This window comes from Pseudopodoces humilis, chromosome 4 (genome assembly GCF_049639895.1).
Source record: "Pseudopodoces humilis isolate 2021_Gansu_Grassland_sample_001 chromosome 4, ASM4963989v1, whole genome shotgun sequence".
NCBI lineage: Eukaryota > Metazoa > Chordata > Aves > Passeriformes > Paridae > Pseudopodoces > Pseudopodoces humilis.
This window is the reverse complement of record NC_142203.1, coordinates 16,242,333-16,259,793: the sequence shown is the minus strand read 5'-3', so window position 1 is coordinate 16,259,793 and position 17,461 is coordinate 16,242,333. Positions and strand designations below refer to the sequence as shown.

The following is a 17,461-nucleotide window of genomic DNA, read 5'->3' as shown; positions in this document are numbered from 1 at the left end:
GATTTTTTTTTTTTATTGTATTTTTTTTTTTTTTTGGTGGTGTAAGCAGTAGCAGACAAGAGCTATTCAAGGAGAAATTAGTAAATTTATTAATTTCCAACTCTCGTTCTTTTTCAGATTGTCCTTTGAATATTAATCTACATTTACCTCAGTATTTTAAAGTTTGTTGATAGTTTGGATAAATGATGGCTCAAATCCAGCAGGGAGGTCCAGATGAAAAAGAGAAGACTACTGCATTAAAGGGTATGAGTCTTTTTGCCTTTGTTTTTTTACATAAAAAAAATTTTTAAATTTACGTTTTTTTGACATTTCAGACATGATTGCTAAGGAAAGGAAAATAATATGATATAGGGGTGAGTTAGAGCTTGGGAATTACAATACTAGAAGAGAATCTTGTGTCTATTGGTGCTAATCCTTATTGTCTAATGGCATGCCCATTTATCAGAATTTTCATGAGATGAATATAAAACATAGTGGTATGTGGTAAAGAGTAATGGAATAAACTATTCATTGCCTTTTAAATGTTTCATAATTGTCCTTTTAGAAGGTTGACTGGTGTTTTTGTGTTCGTAGTTTTCGGAAGTTTTGATTTAATTTGTGTGATGATTTTGTTTTATAGTTAGGCAACCATATTACAGCTTTTAAAAATCTCTTGGAGTAAAATGCTAAAAGGGAAGAGGCTTTCACGATATTGATTTCCATATTAGTTTTATAAGGTTCCCTTTGTAAGTTTTAAAAAATAAACTGGTCTAAATGACTTAGGGGGAAAAAATAAATTACCTTAATGTATTTATTGTATTTATGTATTATCCAAAATGCATATTTTGGATAGTGGCTTTCAGCTTTGGAAGTACATGAAATTGGTTAGACCTACAAGTAAGTTAGCCAAACATTAATTTGAAGTGCTTGCATCACACAGTTGTATTCTAAGTTGTCTTTCAAAGGAGAAAAAATAACATAGCTTGCCACTCCAGTGTACATCTTGAATTTCTATCAAAGCATTATTAGAAAGCAGTGTTCTGTATATGTGATGATAGATGGTGTTTCTTCAGTTGCAGCTGACTTTTTGTGAAGCATTTGGTGAAAATCTGTGTAGTACTTTGATGAAACTTTCTGCCAGTTCTGGCCAATTAGTATCTTTTGACAAAGTTATAGTTCAGGTTTGGAAGTAAAACTCCCATTTTATATGTGGCATTAATTTGATTATCATTAAGGATTAGTGTCATTGATGTGATCGAGTGATTTTCTGTTTAGCTGTATAGAAGGCCTCTTGCAGGATTGCTCACTTATCAGTTCTGTTGAACTATCTCAAACTGAGTTGGAAAGTCCAAGATTTTGGGTGAGAATGGTAGACCAGATTTGGAAGGAATCACAAAGTTGTAAGACACTTCAGATGATTTTAATTTGAAAAGTTGCACATGAAGAGAGCGGCCATGTCAGTGGTTACAGCTCAGAACAGGTGCAGTCTTCCTTAGTGACTGATGAAAGCTGTAAATCATGACAAGCTGTACATACTGTGAATAAGCATAATATACTTCATATAATATGGTCCTTAATATTCAGGAGGTTGATATTTTGTTGTATAGTAAGTGACACTTTTATGTAAATATATTTCCAAATAGATCACAGTAAGAAGGTGTGGAAACTCAAATGAAATTACGTTTTAGGTGTGTGGTGTGATTAGTCTCTTCATCAAGGAGAGAAAGATGTGCTGAAGAGTGTTTGCTACCTTGATTTTGTCAAAGTACAGAGGAGGAAAGGACACGCTTTTCACATCCTGTTGTGGGAGACTTCATTGACAAAATTCTTTTATTTTTCCATATCATTTGGTTGAGGACCAAAGGAGCTTCCGCAGAACTTTCAAAGGACAGTGCACAAGAACAAACACACGATTTCTTGCATGAATTGAATTTCATGGAACTTGCTATTAAACAGCTATTATGTAAAAGTGAGCTGTGTCTCAGAAAGCTAGATTTAGAATCATCCACTCAGTATCTGGTGTTATATAGACATGTAAATACCACAGAGATACTCAGAAACCATGATACTTGTTGGAAAGATGTTGACTTTCTGCAGCCATACCAGATGGCTTTTGATCCTCCAGCTTTGCCCAGTGGAATCACTCAGAAGGAAGAGTTGGCAGCAGTCATGGATGCTGGAATAAATATAAAGTGAACTTAAAGAGCTGTAGAAGAGCAGGTCAAGGAACTCTCAGGAATGTTGAAGATAATTTTCAGTACATTTTAGACAGCAGAAATTTTAAAGTGTTGAATGTGTCAGTCCTAAGCTTAGGTAATGTGAGTAGCCTACTGGCAACAAGACTAAGCAAAAATAGTGGTACCAAAGATAAAAATAATGGTTTTAAGTAATACAAAAATAGAAACATAGTGCCAAATGAAACTTAAAGAAAATGAGTGTTTTCTTTGAACTACAGTGTTGGATAATAATAAAGGTAAAAATCAATATATTTAGAACGCTTAATGTATTTCCTTGGTAATACATGGTATCTTGATTTGTGAAACAATAATAGTTCAAAGTCAGTTTAGCACTCATGAACAGAACGTTTGTGTGGTCTTCAATTTCATTTAACAAAGAAGTTGGAAAATATATTTTAGTGAAATCCTGCTGAATTGTTTCTTGATCTTTCTTTTAATTATTAATCAGAAAATACATTCGAAGCATAGCACTGTGTTGTGTGTGTGAAACACAATGAGGAGATGAGAGATCATTGTGTACACTACTACCTGTGTAAGCAGTAATTGTTTGGTAGTTACATGTACATGTAAAGTTGTACCTATAAGTTTGCCCCTGGTTAAATGTAAATCCTTAAATCTAGGGTAAAGAATGTAGGTTATGCTAATTTTAGCGTACTTGCATTAGTGACTACAGGCTGTATCAGGCTGTACAGTCCTGATCTGAGAAGGATGTGTATACCATGGCGTGCTGTAAAATGGATGGGAGTTTTCTCTTGAGAGCTATTAAAGGAGGTGGTTGAGAGAAGGATTCAGGTCTTAAAAATCTGGGTATCAAAGGAACACTGGTGTGCTCACACAGCTGGTAAATGCCAGTGAGATGATGTACATCAGATAATCTGAACCCTCAAGAAGGCAATCAAGGAGCTATCAATGATTTGAAACTGAAGCTAGAGAACTTTGTTAAAACCATGATGCACACCCTAGACACTTACTTTCTAACTTATTTTCTAATTGTGGTAATGAATCATTGAAACAAATCACTATGTCTTTGGTGACTTCCCTATCTCTGGACATTTTTAGATCAGCATAGAGATAAATAGGTAGGTAAATAAAAAACAAATGAGTGCATGTACAGACAGTGAAGTCCAACTTTTGAACCTTGAACAAGATTTCCCATACCGGTGTCCTGTGTTTAGTAATATTGGGATATTCTTCTGCCTGTGAAATCTACACATCTCAGCAAACACATTTTGTCAATGTTACAAGGGAAATAAAAGACACAGCCTGCATTATGTAATTTTTTCTTTTCCTTTTTTAGATTTATTGTCTAGAATAGACTTGGATGAACTAATGAAAAAAGATGAGCCACCACTTGAATTTCCTGATACTTTGGAAGGATTTGAGTACATTTTTAATGAAAGTAAGTAATATGTGCTTTGCAAAGACTATACTTAGAATAATGTTGAGAGGTTATCAGAAGTTGAATTATACCTTATAAGTCCCTACTAAAATTTCATGCTTTCCTGTTAGGAATAAAATTTTAAACTTTAGTGCTAATAGACTTGTAAATCTAAGACCTGTTTTTTATTTCATACAATTATCATAAAAATCCCTCATTTTATACAACATTGTGGAGTTGTACTGGGCCTACTTTATGACTTCCTGTTTTCTGTTACAGAGGTGTTGGTATAAGAATTCTGAAAGTAGTTTCAGTAGCACTTAAAAATTAGAATTGAAGATTGGCCACATATTCAAAGAATGTTTTATTTCCTGATTAATTTTTATGGCTCCAGAAGAAGTTGTTTTTCACATAATAGTTTGTCCCAACTATTCCATAAATACCAATAGGAAAACACCTATATATGTTGCCGGAAGAATTAGGAATGTGATAGACTGTCTCTTCTAGTGTGGAACATAATTTTGCCTTGTAGCCAAGTGTGTGATGACTGCAAGTAAGTACTTCCATCTCGCTTAGTCTCTATGTTAAATTACTCAGTATTTATAATTTCTAGTACATGCATTTTAAAATCCAGGTGAGAAATGAGCCTCTGAGCTAACATAATGCCAGACTGCAGGAAGTGACTCTTTCAAGATTGTTTAAAACCTGTAGAGCAAATGCGAATGTTTACAATTTTACATCTTTGCAGTGCCTTCTCTGTGAACAGGAACTTTAGTTTCTAAATCTGCCAGTTTTACATCTTTCACTTTTAAAGAAAAAAAAAAAAGCGCTTTCCTTTAAATGATAGTCATTTATGCAACACTTAGCTTTTTAATACCCTGATGGCTTTCACAGGAAGGTACTTAGAGACTAAAAGTGTCATGAAAGTGATGCTCTTTCTTTGATGGAAGGAGTTCAGCTCTGTCACTTTTCAGCTCCTTATTTTTAGATCTGCACAGTGTCTACTGTCTTCCTTACTGACTTCAGAGTTAATGGTTCATATGTGGCTGATAAAAAGGGCTGAAATTTGAATTTTGGGGAATGAGTTATATTACTGAATATTCCATTACTAACCTCACAGCCTGGGTGATTTCCATAGAATGGAGAAAAACCTATTACATATACTAAGGGTCAGCAAAGCAAAAAAGTCACCATTTTGCTTTTGTACATTTAATTCAAATGTTCAGTCATGTATTTTTATGTCTTAATCATACTTCTTTTTATGGCAGAAAAGTACAGAAGTTTTTTGTGAGATTATTTAAATCTGAAAAAGGCAGAGGTTCCATAAAGTCCAAGGAAAAATATAGCAGATACTTGTTACTTGGGGCAAGATCCAGTTCATGTTGAATGGTATATTTGAAGAGTATATATCTGAGAAGGAGCAGCCGAAAGTAAAGTTATGATGAAAAATGCGAGAAGGGGGATGTTTTAACCCAAGACAGGGATAGGAAACTGTGTAGAAATATTTCTTTGGTATCCAGTACATGAATTAAGGCAAGTCTGGAAAAAAGTTAAATCAGCAGATAAGCATAACTATTATAGACATCAGATCTTAAATATTTTATTTAAAGCACCAGGAATCAAAGTGTAGAAGTTCTGTAAATACATGAACCAAGCAATTTTCTTCTATTCAACAGGAAACTTTATGGAGAAACCTTTGTTTCATCATGCAGACATTTCAGCATTCAGCTTCCTTGCACATATCCCTGTTTTTAATGTTTTACAGATCTACTGCAGTTTTGTAATGCTCTGAGATCATAATTTGTGTTTTGTCTGGTAGGTTGAAACATTGTTGGTAAAATACTTGTTTTTGTAGTTGGCTTCCTACTGGTTGCCGTTTTATTATTCTCATTTTAATGCAGTCTGTCTTCACCAGTGGTTGGGTATGCTGTTAACTTTGGCTATAAACAAGGCCAACTACAGAAAGTTACAATGGAATGTAAGTGTATGTGGTTTTGCTCTGAACAAGCAGTCTGTTTTATTCTACTGTTGGACTCTCAGTGTACTCTAAATCTAGGAGGTCTTACTTGACTTCACTGTACCTTGGAGTTAAGTATTTTCCCGAACTCTGGACATGGTTCTTTCCAGATTAGCTTAGGAAGTTGTTAGGCTTGAAGATAAATCTTTCCCTTGCTCCCAGCCCCTTTTGTATTTGCATTTCTTTACAATGCAGTTAGTTTTGAGGTAGAGGATTTGTAGCTACAATTCGATCACCTGCAGATCAAATATTAACTTAAAATGTTTGCATTTCACTGTTAATTCATAGCAGTTGAGACATAAATATGTCTTGTGAAGCAGTTTGGCATTTGATATCTGAATGCAATTTCACTGTCATAATTTGTGTTTAGCTTAATCTAGCAGTACATACCGTAAAAGGGGAATCCAATTTGTTTTGCTACAATTGTTTTCTGTTAAAAAGCCTGTAACTTAAAATGAGGAGGTATTTGTAATAGCTTGATTTTTAGATGTAGACTTATTAAAATTTTCAGCAATTGAATGTGTCTTTTAATGAAGAAGTATATTAACACTAATGATTTTATTTCTTTTACAGAGGGACAATTAAGACACATTAAAACTGGGGAGCCATTTGTTTTTAATTATCGTGAAGATTTGCATAGATGGAACCAAAAGCGCTATGAAGCTCTTGGAGAGGTACATAATTTGTGTGTGTGCATTCATGTGTATATATGTCTATGTGTGTGTGTATATATATGTGTATGTCTATATATGTAGGTATATATGTGGACATATATGTATATGTGTGTGTGTGTTCACATGCTGTGGGTTTGGTTTTGTTTCCATGTGGAAGTGATACTTTTGCATACGATAATAAAGTTTTAGTGAGGCTTCAGTCATTTAATGGAAGATATTTCAGGATTTACTGCATATTAATGCTCTAACAATAATTTCTATTGCTTGCTATGTAGCTTAGAGTGTGATTTAGATGACTGTTTGACATTAGTATATTATCTTCCTATGTAAGTCAGAATATTACACAGTGCAGTATTTTCTTCAGCCTTAGTCACATCATGGATTACAAAGCTGCGACGTTTTACTTTTTGGCTGAAGATAAATGCATTGGTTGATTTGTTACTAGGAAATACCAGGAACCAATAAATGAAATAGAAATCTTAAGATGAATTGATTAAATATCTGTTGGTATATTACATATTTGGGTGCTACTGGTACTTCCTACACAGTTCAGCCCCCTGTAGTTACCTGCTCACTCCTCACTGTGGGATAGGGAAAAGAATCAGAAGGGTGAAAGCGAAAAATTCACAGGTCAAGTTACAGTTTAATAGGTAAAGTAAAAGCTGTGCACACAAGCTGTGAACAAAATAAGAAATCAATTCACTTCCTTACATCAGCAGGCAGATGTATAGCCATCTGCAGGAAAGCAGGACTTGTTTGTGCATAATGGTGCCTTAGGAAGACAAATGTCTTATCCATACAGTCCTGGAATGGGTTTAGGTTGGAAGGGACCTTAAATGTTATCTAGTTCCAAGCCCCTGCCATAGACAGGACACCCTCTCCTACATGAGGTTACTTGAAGCCCTGACCTTACTGGAGGCTGACAGTCATGGGGTATCCCCAGCTTCTCTGGGCGTAGTCTTCCAGTTCTTCACCACCCTCACAGTCAAGAATTTCTTCGTAACATCAAATGTAAACCTGTTTGCTTTTGCTAGGTTTGAAGCAAAAACCTAGCAAAACCTTGCCCTCTGTCCCATCACTCCATGTTCTTTTCAGAAGTACTCTCCAGCTCTTGTAGCCCCTTTACTGGAAGGTGCTGTAATGTCTCCCTGGAGCCTTCTCTTCTCCGGGTTGAACAACCCAAACTCACTCAGCCTGTGTTCATAGAAGAGGTGCTTCAGCTCTCTGGGAGTGCTCCGTGGTTGCTTGCTCAGCTACTGTTTCATTTCATTCTGCGCTCTCTGCTGAATGTGCTATGGCTGCCCAGCTGTTTGTCCTGCCAGAGCTTTGTTACCAGGGATTGATGAAGGTTGCTTTTTACCACCTTCTCCTCATTCCTGCAAAAACTGTGACAGGGAGTAGACAGTGGGTGGGGCTACTGCAGGTGCTTCTCACATCTTTTCATTTTGTATACTTTTCCAGAAAAAAGGGATACTTCTGTAAGTAGACACAATGCTGCTGTGTCTACATTATCCAAGTTACCTGATACACATTTCTTCTGAGAGGAAATACTGTTGCATGGCCCATGTGTGTGGACTTTGTGTGTCTCTACATTGTTCAAGTATTCCCATTTTCCAAATAAGTGAGTTGGACAAGACAGAACTCTAAAGATCAATATGGGGTTCCTGTGCCACCACACTTTCCTATGCATATTTGGAAACATGTGGTAAATTTCACATTCTTTGCATCTGAAAAGTGTGTGAAAATAGCTTCAACCCACAGTAGTATGAACAAGTTCTTGTGATGTTTTTGGTGTACTTGTTCCAGGAGTGGGGAATCATATATGTGTGATCTGTGTTGCGCATTTTGCCTTAGTTATAGTCATTCTCCATGTTCAAGTTTGAATGATCTTTGAAAATGCATTTCATTTATATTGGTAGGTGAAAGGTGAAGAAAGCTTAAGGTCAGGTATCTGATAGAGAATTGTTCTAGGTTGTCTGTTGTGTGTTTTTAGGGAAAAAAAGCTCATCTGTGTTTCAGTCTATTTCTGCTAGATGCTCAGTTCCACATAGTTGTTCCAACAAGCCACAAGTTTATAGATGTTCCATTGTCTGATTTTGATGTAGTTATTTGGGAACACAGGACATGCTGATCCTTGGCATTTATTCACATAACTAAAATCTCGTTTTGTGTCATAAATTAGTGAGTGTAAACATTGAATAATACTGGAGTGGTGTATCACTTTCCAGTTAGTTGTTTTGTAGTCAAAGGTGAGGATATGTTTAACAAATTGTGTTAGCTTAAGAAGCAGTAACTCAAATGATTTGTAAAGTGATGTAGTAAAATCTGGCCTTAGGGCTTTGCTTTGAAACATCATCCTTTGGTTGTAGTTCTTTCATGTGCATTTACGGTTCAGGTATGTAGCTGGTCATCCAGTGAGATGATGAAGTAGCTATACTTGTATAACTGAACAAAATAGTTTTATGTATTCAGTGTTTCCATTGTTAGCTCAGTCATTGCATGCTGCTTTTCTAATTTTTAAAGGATATATACATTATGCACAAGACAACATTTTTTACTGTGCACATATATATATGTTGTGGGATGTTTTCAATATGTTTTACTGATTTTAACAAGTGAATGTACTCCCTGGCATTATGGTACCAGCATCATTCTCTCTTTCTTGGAGCATTAATAAATTTCAGTTTGGTTATCCATGGCTTTTTTTGCAAATAAAAAGTCATGAATACACTATCTATGATGTTCTGCAATTTTTCTGGTTGTGTGCAAATTGATTCTTCCAGTATCAAAATGGTTTGCTTACATCTCTTCTCCTTACATCTCTTTATTCTTCATTCACTGATCAGGTATTTCAGGCACACAATTTTTTTCTGCTGCCTTTTGATGTGTGTTGTTAATTGACAATTTAGTGAACTGTTCTGAATTTTGTGACTCTGGATCAGTCATTGCTATTGTGGCATTGAATTTTATAGAGAGCCTCTCCATTTGCTTTTTAAAAATTAAAATGGCAACAGAAGTGCATAGAACATAGTGTTGCAGCTGCTTCAAGCTGACAATTAATCCATGTGGCAAGTTTGAATTATGATTGAGAAAAATTTTGTGGCAACAGTTTAGTTGTTGCAGACATATCATTCCATTTCAAGGTCTCATTTTAATTTTTTTTTTCAAGCTTTGAGTTACAGAGATTTGGATTCAAGATGAAACTCCAGATTAGACTCACATGATATGTGTCTCCTTTTTAGTGGATGTGTGTGCTTATTATTTTTACTGCACTTGCAATTGATATTATGACTACTGAAATTGCCAACAGTCAGCTTCAGACCCTGCCTTATCATTACATTGAAATTAGCTGGAATTACAAAGAAAGTACTACTAATATCTGTTACTGGGACTTTACCTTTGATTTTGTCAGTTGCACAGGTTGTATTGATAATGAGATTTGTGTATGAAAAAGTGTATGTTGATTTTCTCCTTCCATACTCATGTAGTATCCAGAGTATTCCCAGAATACAGATCAGAAGACAGATATTGTCTGTTGCTTTGCATATAACTTACAGCCTAAAGTCAGGTATAATTTGTTGATTACTTGGAGGCCATTGAACACTGGCATTAATATTTTTGGGAATGCCATCACTGATGAAGAGACTTCTACTTGAACTGACAGTTTGCTTCTCTACCAATGTCTTGCAAAATTCAAAGAGGATTTGCAAATATGCAGATTATTATGTGGACCATGACATAAATGTCTTTGCTGTGATCCTTCAAGTTAATGCCGTGTCTTGTAATATCAGCCTATCTGAACTGCAGAAGTCTGTAGGCAGGTAGCAAAAGAACTTAGATTTTTTTTTTACAGTCACCATAGCATAATATTTTGTATTTATGTAGAACATATATGTAAAGCAAAGAAATATAATATTTAAATCAGAAATTTCTGGTTTCATGTGTGATAAGATGCAGTTTATTTATGTCATCAGAGAAGTCTTATTCCACTTTAAACTGCTTTAAAGTATGTTCACAGCGTTAGGTCCAGCTCATCATAAAGTAGATTGCCATCAAGGTTAATATTTGGGTAGTGTGAGTGGGATAAAGTATGTAGAATTATGACCTTGACAACCCATCATTAAGATGGCTAAGTAGTAAAATTGGATTTTTTTCCAGATCTCCTTTAAGTTAAAGAACAGCTTGGTCTCAACAAGATATAAAAAATAAGCGTTCACCTGCTACTAATTTCCTCCTTGGTTGCAAAGATCATTATTTGTTTTGATGACTGAGAGGCTATTTACATAGCACAGATGAAAGCATAGAGCAGCAGAAGAGGACATGTAAGTTAATGAAGAAGGAAGCATTAAGTAGTCTGCATTTGAAAGGGTAGCTTCTTGCATGAATAACCCAAAATCTGATGATAGGCTGCACGTGCACCTGATAGTACTTAAGGTCCAATCTTGCAGCCAAAGCTCATGTGAATAAACTCAATAGGTCTGATCTTGTGAATAAGGGCTGCAGGATCAAGTTTCAAATAAATGTGCAGATGATTAGTAGAAATCCTTACACTCTTAGTTTCAGTTTCTTTGCAGTTTGTCGTTGAACATTCCTGATTTTCTCTGGCTAGCATTGCTTTAATATAATATAAAATAGATGTTGCACACCGTGAATCAAGAAAATTTTTTTGTGTATCATGACTTCTTATAACGTATTTACTGTTGGTTATTCAGTGATTGGAAAAATTCTTCTTATTGAGTCAATGAAATAAATTTGTAGTGATGTAATGTATCATTGGATTAATGAACATTTGCCTTTATGGAATGCCTGCTTGAATTGGGCTGTTGAAGAGGTTTTTCTGTTCAGAGATGAGGTGCCATATACTTAACAGGTGTCTGTGGAGCATATGTGAATCTTTTCAGTGTCTTGTATTACAGTCAAATGAGGGTGAACTTCCATGGAGGTAGCAAAAGTGCGCACTAAAACTCTAAGTCCTGTTTCAGCAGGAGAGTGAAAACATTTAATTCAAATATCTCTCACATCCTTATTTCTAGAAGTGGTTAATTTCTGCTTTGTGTGATCTCCCTTGATAGTGCTATTTCTCTTTAAGTTATGCCCCGTTTTGGTGGTTTAGGAGTGGTACTCACCAGTTCAGTGCTTCCACTGAGGCACTCCAATCAGTGTGCTGCTTCCTTCCTACCCCATCCCTCACTTCCTTCCCCTGATAGAATGGAGAGGAGAATTGAGGGCAAAAAAAGTCAAGATTATGGGTTGAGATAGGAACAATTTGCTGGAAAAAGCAATGAGATCAAAAACTAACAGAAACAGCAGAAATATTAATAGTAAGAGTGTACAAAAGCAAGAGTGATTTTCGTGCAAAAAGCTCCCCATGGAGGTCTGACCCATACAGCCAGAGTCCTTTGCCCCAGAAGTGAACCCTTCCCTAACTATGGAAAATAACAGGGAGGTACAGAATAACCTCTGGGTCCTAGCTATGCCCCCACTCTGGTTACTGTGGAAATGAACCCTCTCCTGGCCAGAATCAGGACACCTATCTGACCTATCCACCACTAATGAACATTGCAGAAGGCTTTTTGTTTCAGCAAAATTTTACAGTGGAAGTCAATGCCACAAAAATACTAGAATTGTGCCCCTCCCTGAGGTACACATCACATTTCCCCATCCATCTGAATTGCCCATGAAATGCACTCAGGTCCTTAAACAAAAACAATCCCACTGATGGGTTTGATGCTGCTCCACTTTGTTGGAGGCAGGACTAATCCAAACTGTCGCCTCTAATGGAGTCCTCATATGCACAGTGGTAACTCTGTCCCTTCTGTGGTACATATGATTGGGCAGGGCCAGCTAGACTGGATTCTGTAGTGTTAGCTAACCAGGTAGTCTATAAATAAATGGAGATCCCAGTGTTTGAAGGTCCCACCACTCATTGCTTTCAATGTGGTTTTAACAGTCCATTGTTTCATTCACTTTTCCCAGAGGCTGGTGTGTGGCAGGGAATAAGATACCTACTCAGTACCTTGCTCTCTGGCCCTGGTGTCCATGTGGCTATTTTTGAAAGCAATCCCATTGTAGTGATGCCTTTTCCCTGGTCTTAAAAAACTGAGAGCCAGACACAATTAAGGAATAAGGGGTTTTACTTCAATGTTTTAATAAGGATCCTTATTGGTGCACCACTTTGTCAAAGAGGGATGTGCTGCAATGCACAGGCACAATAGATTGCTTGTACAATTTATAGACCTTACAAATTAGCATATCTAACAAAGATGCCCCAATGGGATGCCTGGACGAATGGCCTGATATTTCCCCATTTGAGGAATTCCCCCCTGGATGGACCAAATCTCTAGTTTACAGGGTATGTTCTAGAGAAGACCTTGTTTTCCCAAGATAGCATATGGTTTTCCAGCCTCCTACTATAAGGCCTCTAGGATCTTTGGTCTTCTGGCCTAAAAGAATATTAGGGCTATGCTAAGTTATCTGACTTAAGGAATTTTAAGTATGCATGCCAAGGATACTGAGGATACGTAAAAGTTATATAAAAGGTATATAAAAGAAAAGGAAAAAAATCATCTTGGCATCAGTACAGCTGTTTTTTCCTGGGGTGCCATGTTGTCACAGGACTTGCTTTTCGAAGTTCAAGATGGTGTTCCAGGCAATGGTGTGAGGCACAGGGTACATGTCCAGCTCTCCAGTAGTTCTTTATACCTCTGTCAGCACTCGGAGCCTGCCTTGGTGGGTTTGCATGAGTGCAGTGTAGTTAACCTGCCAAACCTTGCTCTATGTGTGTTTTGACCATCGTTCGCCACACCACAGGGGCTGTACCTGCTAGCCCTGCTTGATGACAGTGCATGTTTCAGTTATGGATCACCTGGGAATAGTGTCCATCACTAAATCCACCCCATAGTTAAGCCACGAGCCCATTTGTGTTGTTACATTTCTTCCCTGATGGCCTGAGGCAACATGGGCCCACTGACCAGCAATAATTCACCCTTATGCTACCATCCAGATCCACCTGAAACAGTTTAATCTTGGCAGCCAATCCACCTGTCCATTATTGGAATGCTTTTCAGTAGCCTCACTCCTGGGTATGTGTTGTGCATCTACTCCAAATACTTTTACAGCCAGCTTCTCAACCTGGGTGGTGATGCCTCACCACAGTTCAGCAGCCCAGATGGGTTCACCTCTGTTCACCGATCAGTTGGTCTTTTTCCATTGGCTCAGCCACGCCCACAGTGCATTTACTGTCATCCACAAGCCAATGTAGAGGTAGAGCACTGGCCATTTTTCTCATTCAGTGATATCTAAAGCCAGCTGGATGGCTTTCAGCTCTGCAACCTGACTTTGATGCACCTTGTCCCTCCATAGCTCCTGGGACTCTCCATGTAGGACTCTGTACAGCTGCTTTCTGTTTTCAGTGTAGCCCAACCATACAGCAGGAGCCATCAGTGAAGTGACCATATTGCTTTTCATTTAATTTCACAAGGTGGGGCCTTGTCAGCATGTGGAATTTCCTCCTCCTATTCTTCTGATGATAATCTACATTTTTTTTGCCTTTGGGCTAATTCATGAGGAATTCCAAGATCCCTGAGCAGCTGGTGTTTGCTGCTCAAGTTTTCCATGTGATCAGAGTGATCCAATTACTCGATGTAGTATCAGCGGCATGATGTGTGGAAAGGACTTTTCCTTTGAGCATCTCCCCAGCAGTGGCAATCAGGGTGCCAGCAGGAGCTGTGCTTTGGTGCTTTGGAAGCAGTTCAGACTCCTTCATAAGATGCCAGGATCTTTTTCAGTAGTGGTGTAGTGGGCCTCAGATCCTTTGTGTCCCTGACTGTAGAACCCCAGGATTCATCCTTCTAGTCTCCTCAGGTACTTTTCCACAGACTCCAGGAAGGACCATTCTTCCTGGCTGCATTGTAGACCACATTTTTCACATCCTCGCCTCTTCTGACTGACTCCTGTGCTACTGCATCAACAATCTCTTGTTTGATTTGTTCAAAAGCTTGTAATTCAGGACACCACTTAAAATCATCCTTCCTCCAGGTCACATGATAGAGATGATTTACAATCTGACTGTAATCTGGAATCCTCCAAAAACCAACAGCATCTAAGAAAGTATGTGTTTCCTTCTTTGCTGGTTGGCAGGGACATAGCTGCTACTTGGTTGACCATGTCCATTGAAATGCAATGATGTCTATCTTGCCATTTTACTCCCAAAAAATGAATTTCCTGGACAGGTCCCTTGACCTTACCTTGCTTCACAAGCAAAAACAGCTTTCAGAATTATTTGGATTATGTTCTCCTCTTTCTTATGAACTTTCTCTGCTATATTCTCCCATGTGATGATGTCATCAATGCAAGTGTTTTGGAGCCTCATCCTTTTCCAGTGCAGTCTGGATTAGTCCAAGGCAAATAGTGGGCCTGGGTTTACACCTTTACACCCCTTGCACAGCCAGTTCCAGGTGTACTTAGTACCCTTCTAGGTGACAGCAAACTGTGGCCTACTCTTAGGCATGGAGAAGAGCACACTTGCAATGTCAATGGTGGCAGCACTTTGCTGGCCTGGACTCCAGTCCTTACTGAAGTTCCAGCATGTCCGGCACAGCAGTGCTTGGTGGAGTGACTTCCTTCAGGCCATGATAGTCTCCACTGGACTTGTACACTGGCCATGTGGGACTACTAAACAGTGAGTGAGCCTTGCTGGCCATTCCCTGGCTGTCCAGGACCCATCTCACAGCTGGGGTTCAGAGTCCTGGCTGGTGGTGTTATCGATGGTACACTGCTGTGGGAGTGCTTGGTACCTGTTGCTCTTCAGTCCTCAGCAGAAGCATCCTCTGAGAGAACAGGCAAGGTATTCAGCTATTTAATTTCCTCTGTCTCCACAGCAGCTCTCCCAAAAGCCCACCAATGGCCTTTTGGGGTCCTTGAAATACCCTCTGTTATAACCTGCCCCAATGGTGAGGGTAATTCAGCTTCTTGCTAATAGACCCCATGGAACAGATTTGAATGAAATGACACTGAGTTATCAGTGTTTGTAAGTATATATAAGTAGGTTTTATTTTAGAACAGTATTGTTGTAATAGAAAGCAGATATTTGGCTGATTTAGATCTTGGTTTAAGATAATTTAAGAGAGACACTCTAAAATGAGTTAGCTCCCCTTAATTTAACCAATAAGGAGAAATGAATATAAGTAGATATAAGTGAAAAAAATATAACCGTTTACTGAAGAAATTGAATAGTGACAGGCAAAAAATAACAGAGCTTTTTTGGTGGCATTTGGGTTTTTTTGTGGGTTTTTTGTGGTTTTTTAATATAGAATAACAGCAGTAGTATTAATGAAAAAAGCGTACAAAAGAGAGTGATTTACATGTAAAATGCTCACTGTGGAGCCCAACCTGACCCCATGGCAGCCATGGCTCCCCAATGAGAAGAGACCCCTTCTCCCTGCAGGAGTGTCCCCTCCCACTGGCCTAGCAATGATGTGAGGTAGTATAGAATAACCTCTGGGTCCCAGCCATGCCTTCTATGGGCTACTGCAAAATTAACTGTCCTGGCCAGACCAGGACACCCATTTACTAATGAATATTGCAGAAGGTCTTTTGCTTTAGCAACATTTTTGAGTGTAGTCAATGTCACAAAAAAAAATTAGAGTTGCAGTGTTTGGACAAAAATATAAAGATAGGCAGAAGAGAGAGATTAGCCAGGATCTTTAAAATATGTGATCTCATATCTTACTACACGTGAATGTATGTGGAACAGAGAATCTTGAATCTACCAGTTCAAGGAAGAGCCTAAATGAGCCTTACCACTTTATGGACAGCAAGGGCAATTATAAATGCAGTACCTTTGGAATCCATGCCCTATATGCTGTAGGGTTTTTTCATACTGGTTTGATTTTTTGTAATTTTTGCTAGGTAAGTGTGAAATAGAAAAGTGGCAAAGAAGACTTTAAACAATTAGGTAATGCAACTAAAATTGGGGCATGATACCGAATTTCTCTCTAATAGTAGTTCCTAAGCTCTTAAGTAATAAATTTCTAGAAAGTTCCAGTCCTTTTACTTTTCCCATTTTTGAATCAATGTTTTTGATAATAGAGAAAGCTATTAGAGGCAGCTGAAAAATATTTAAATTATATATGTGTACAGTCTTAGTAATTTTATGAAGATCTGAGCTTTTAAGTGTGTTAATTTTCAGCATTTCTTTTTTCTGAGTGAACTAAATGGACAGCTAGGATTCAGGACTACTTAACAGTACCTACGGAAATTTAAATATGAATCTTCATTACATGCAGTATATTCATTTGCATATGCTAAATCAGCTTTCAAAATCTGGTGTTTGTGAAGACTTTTTAGTGGAATGATTATGTCAGATGTGCTTCAGTGAACTCTTCTAGTTTGCAGGCAGCAATTGGCAGTAGGTTGGTTCATCAGAGTAACATGACAGTTTTCGAAAGGTTCAGAGATAGTTTTATAATTATTGTTAGCATGATTCTTGAAAGAAATGATGAGCATCTCATAAACCCAGATGGGAGTTTGTTACATTGTTGATAAATGTGTTTTACATTTTTAAATTGATAAACAGTGAAAAGCAGAAAAGATACAATAAGGCAGATGGTTGTTTATAAAGCACTTGTAAGTTGCTGCAATTCAAAGAATGGTACTAATTGTTAAAAAGAAGACAAAAATTGGAATAGGGTTAGTGTTTCAATGAGTTCATCATGAGCTTTTTAAATATAAAACCTTCAGCAGCTTTAGTTGAATTAGAACCATTCTTGCCATTCTGGGTTTACATGCAGAACTTTAGACTCTCATTTCTTAATAAACTTTTGTACCAGCCAGTTTCATGCAGCTGAAATTAAAGCTACAGCTAATCTACCTGTATGTAGCTATTTCTTTCTTTTTCTTTTTTTTTGTGGTTTTGAAAAAACCCAAAATTTATTGCACAGCTGAATGAAGTTGAATTATCATTTGGCTTAATAATTGTTTATATTTAAAAAGAAATGAGCACAGTATCAAACTCTGAAGTCAGCAGAGATTGTACAGCAAGGAAGTAAAATGGTAGCTAGTTGACTTGTTTTCTGTTCAAGGAGTGGTGGAGAAAATAGTTTTTTGACAACTATATGACCAGAATAAAGATATATTTTAAGTAGTGCTTAGGCAGAACACAAATCAGTATGTGTGA

General features: G+C 37.5%; 1 protein-coding gene across 4 annotated transcripts in view; it reads left to right on the top strand.

The window, feature by feature from the left end:
• ARB2A (ARB2 cotranscriptional regulator A) overlaps positions 1 to 17,461 on the top strand; it is a 257,235-nt gene that overhangs the window by 22,280 nt on the left and 217,494 nt on the right. For all 4 annotated transcript variants that reach the window (XM_014259115.2, XM_088054485.1, XM_014259117.2 and 1 more), the window contains exons 2-4: positions 118 to 243; positions 3,514 to 3,615; positions 6,185 to 6,285. In XM_014259115.2, coding sequence (XP_014114590.1) covers positions 183 to 243; positions 3,514 to 3,615; positions 6,185 to 6,285 — 264 coding nt within the window. In that variant the 5' untranslated portion in view covers positions 118 to 182. The remainder of the gene's footprint in view (positions 1 to 117; positions 244 to 3,513; positions 3,616 to 6,184; positions 6,286 to 17,461) is intronic.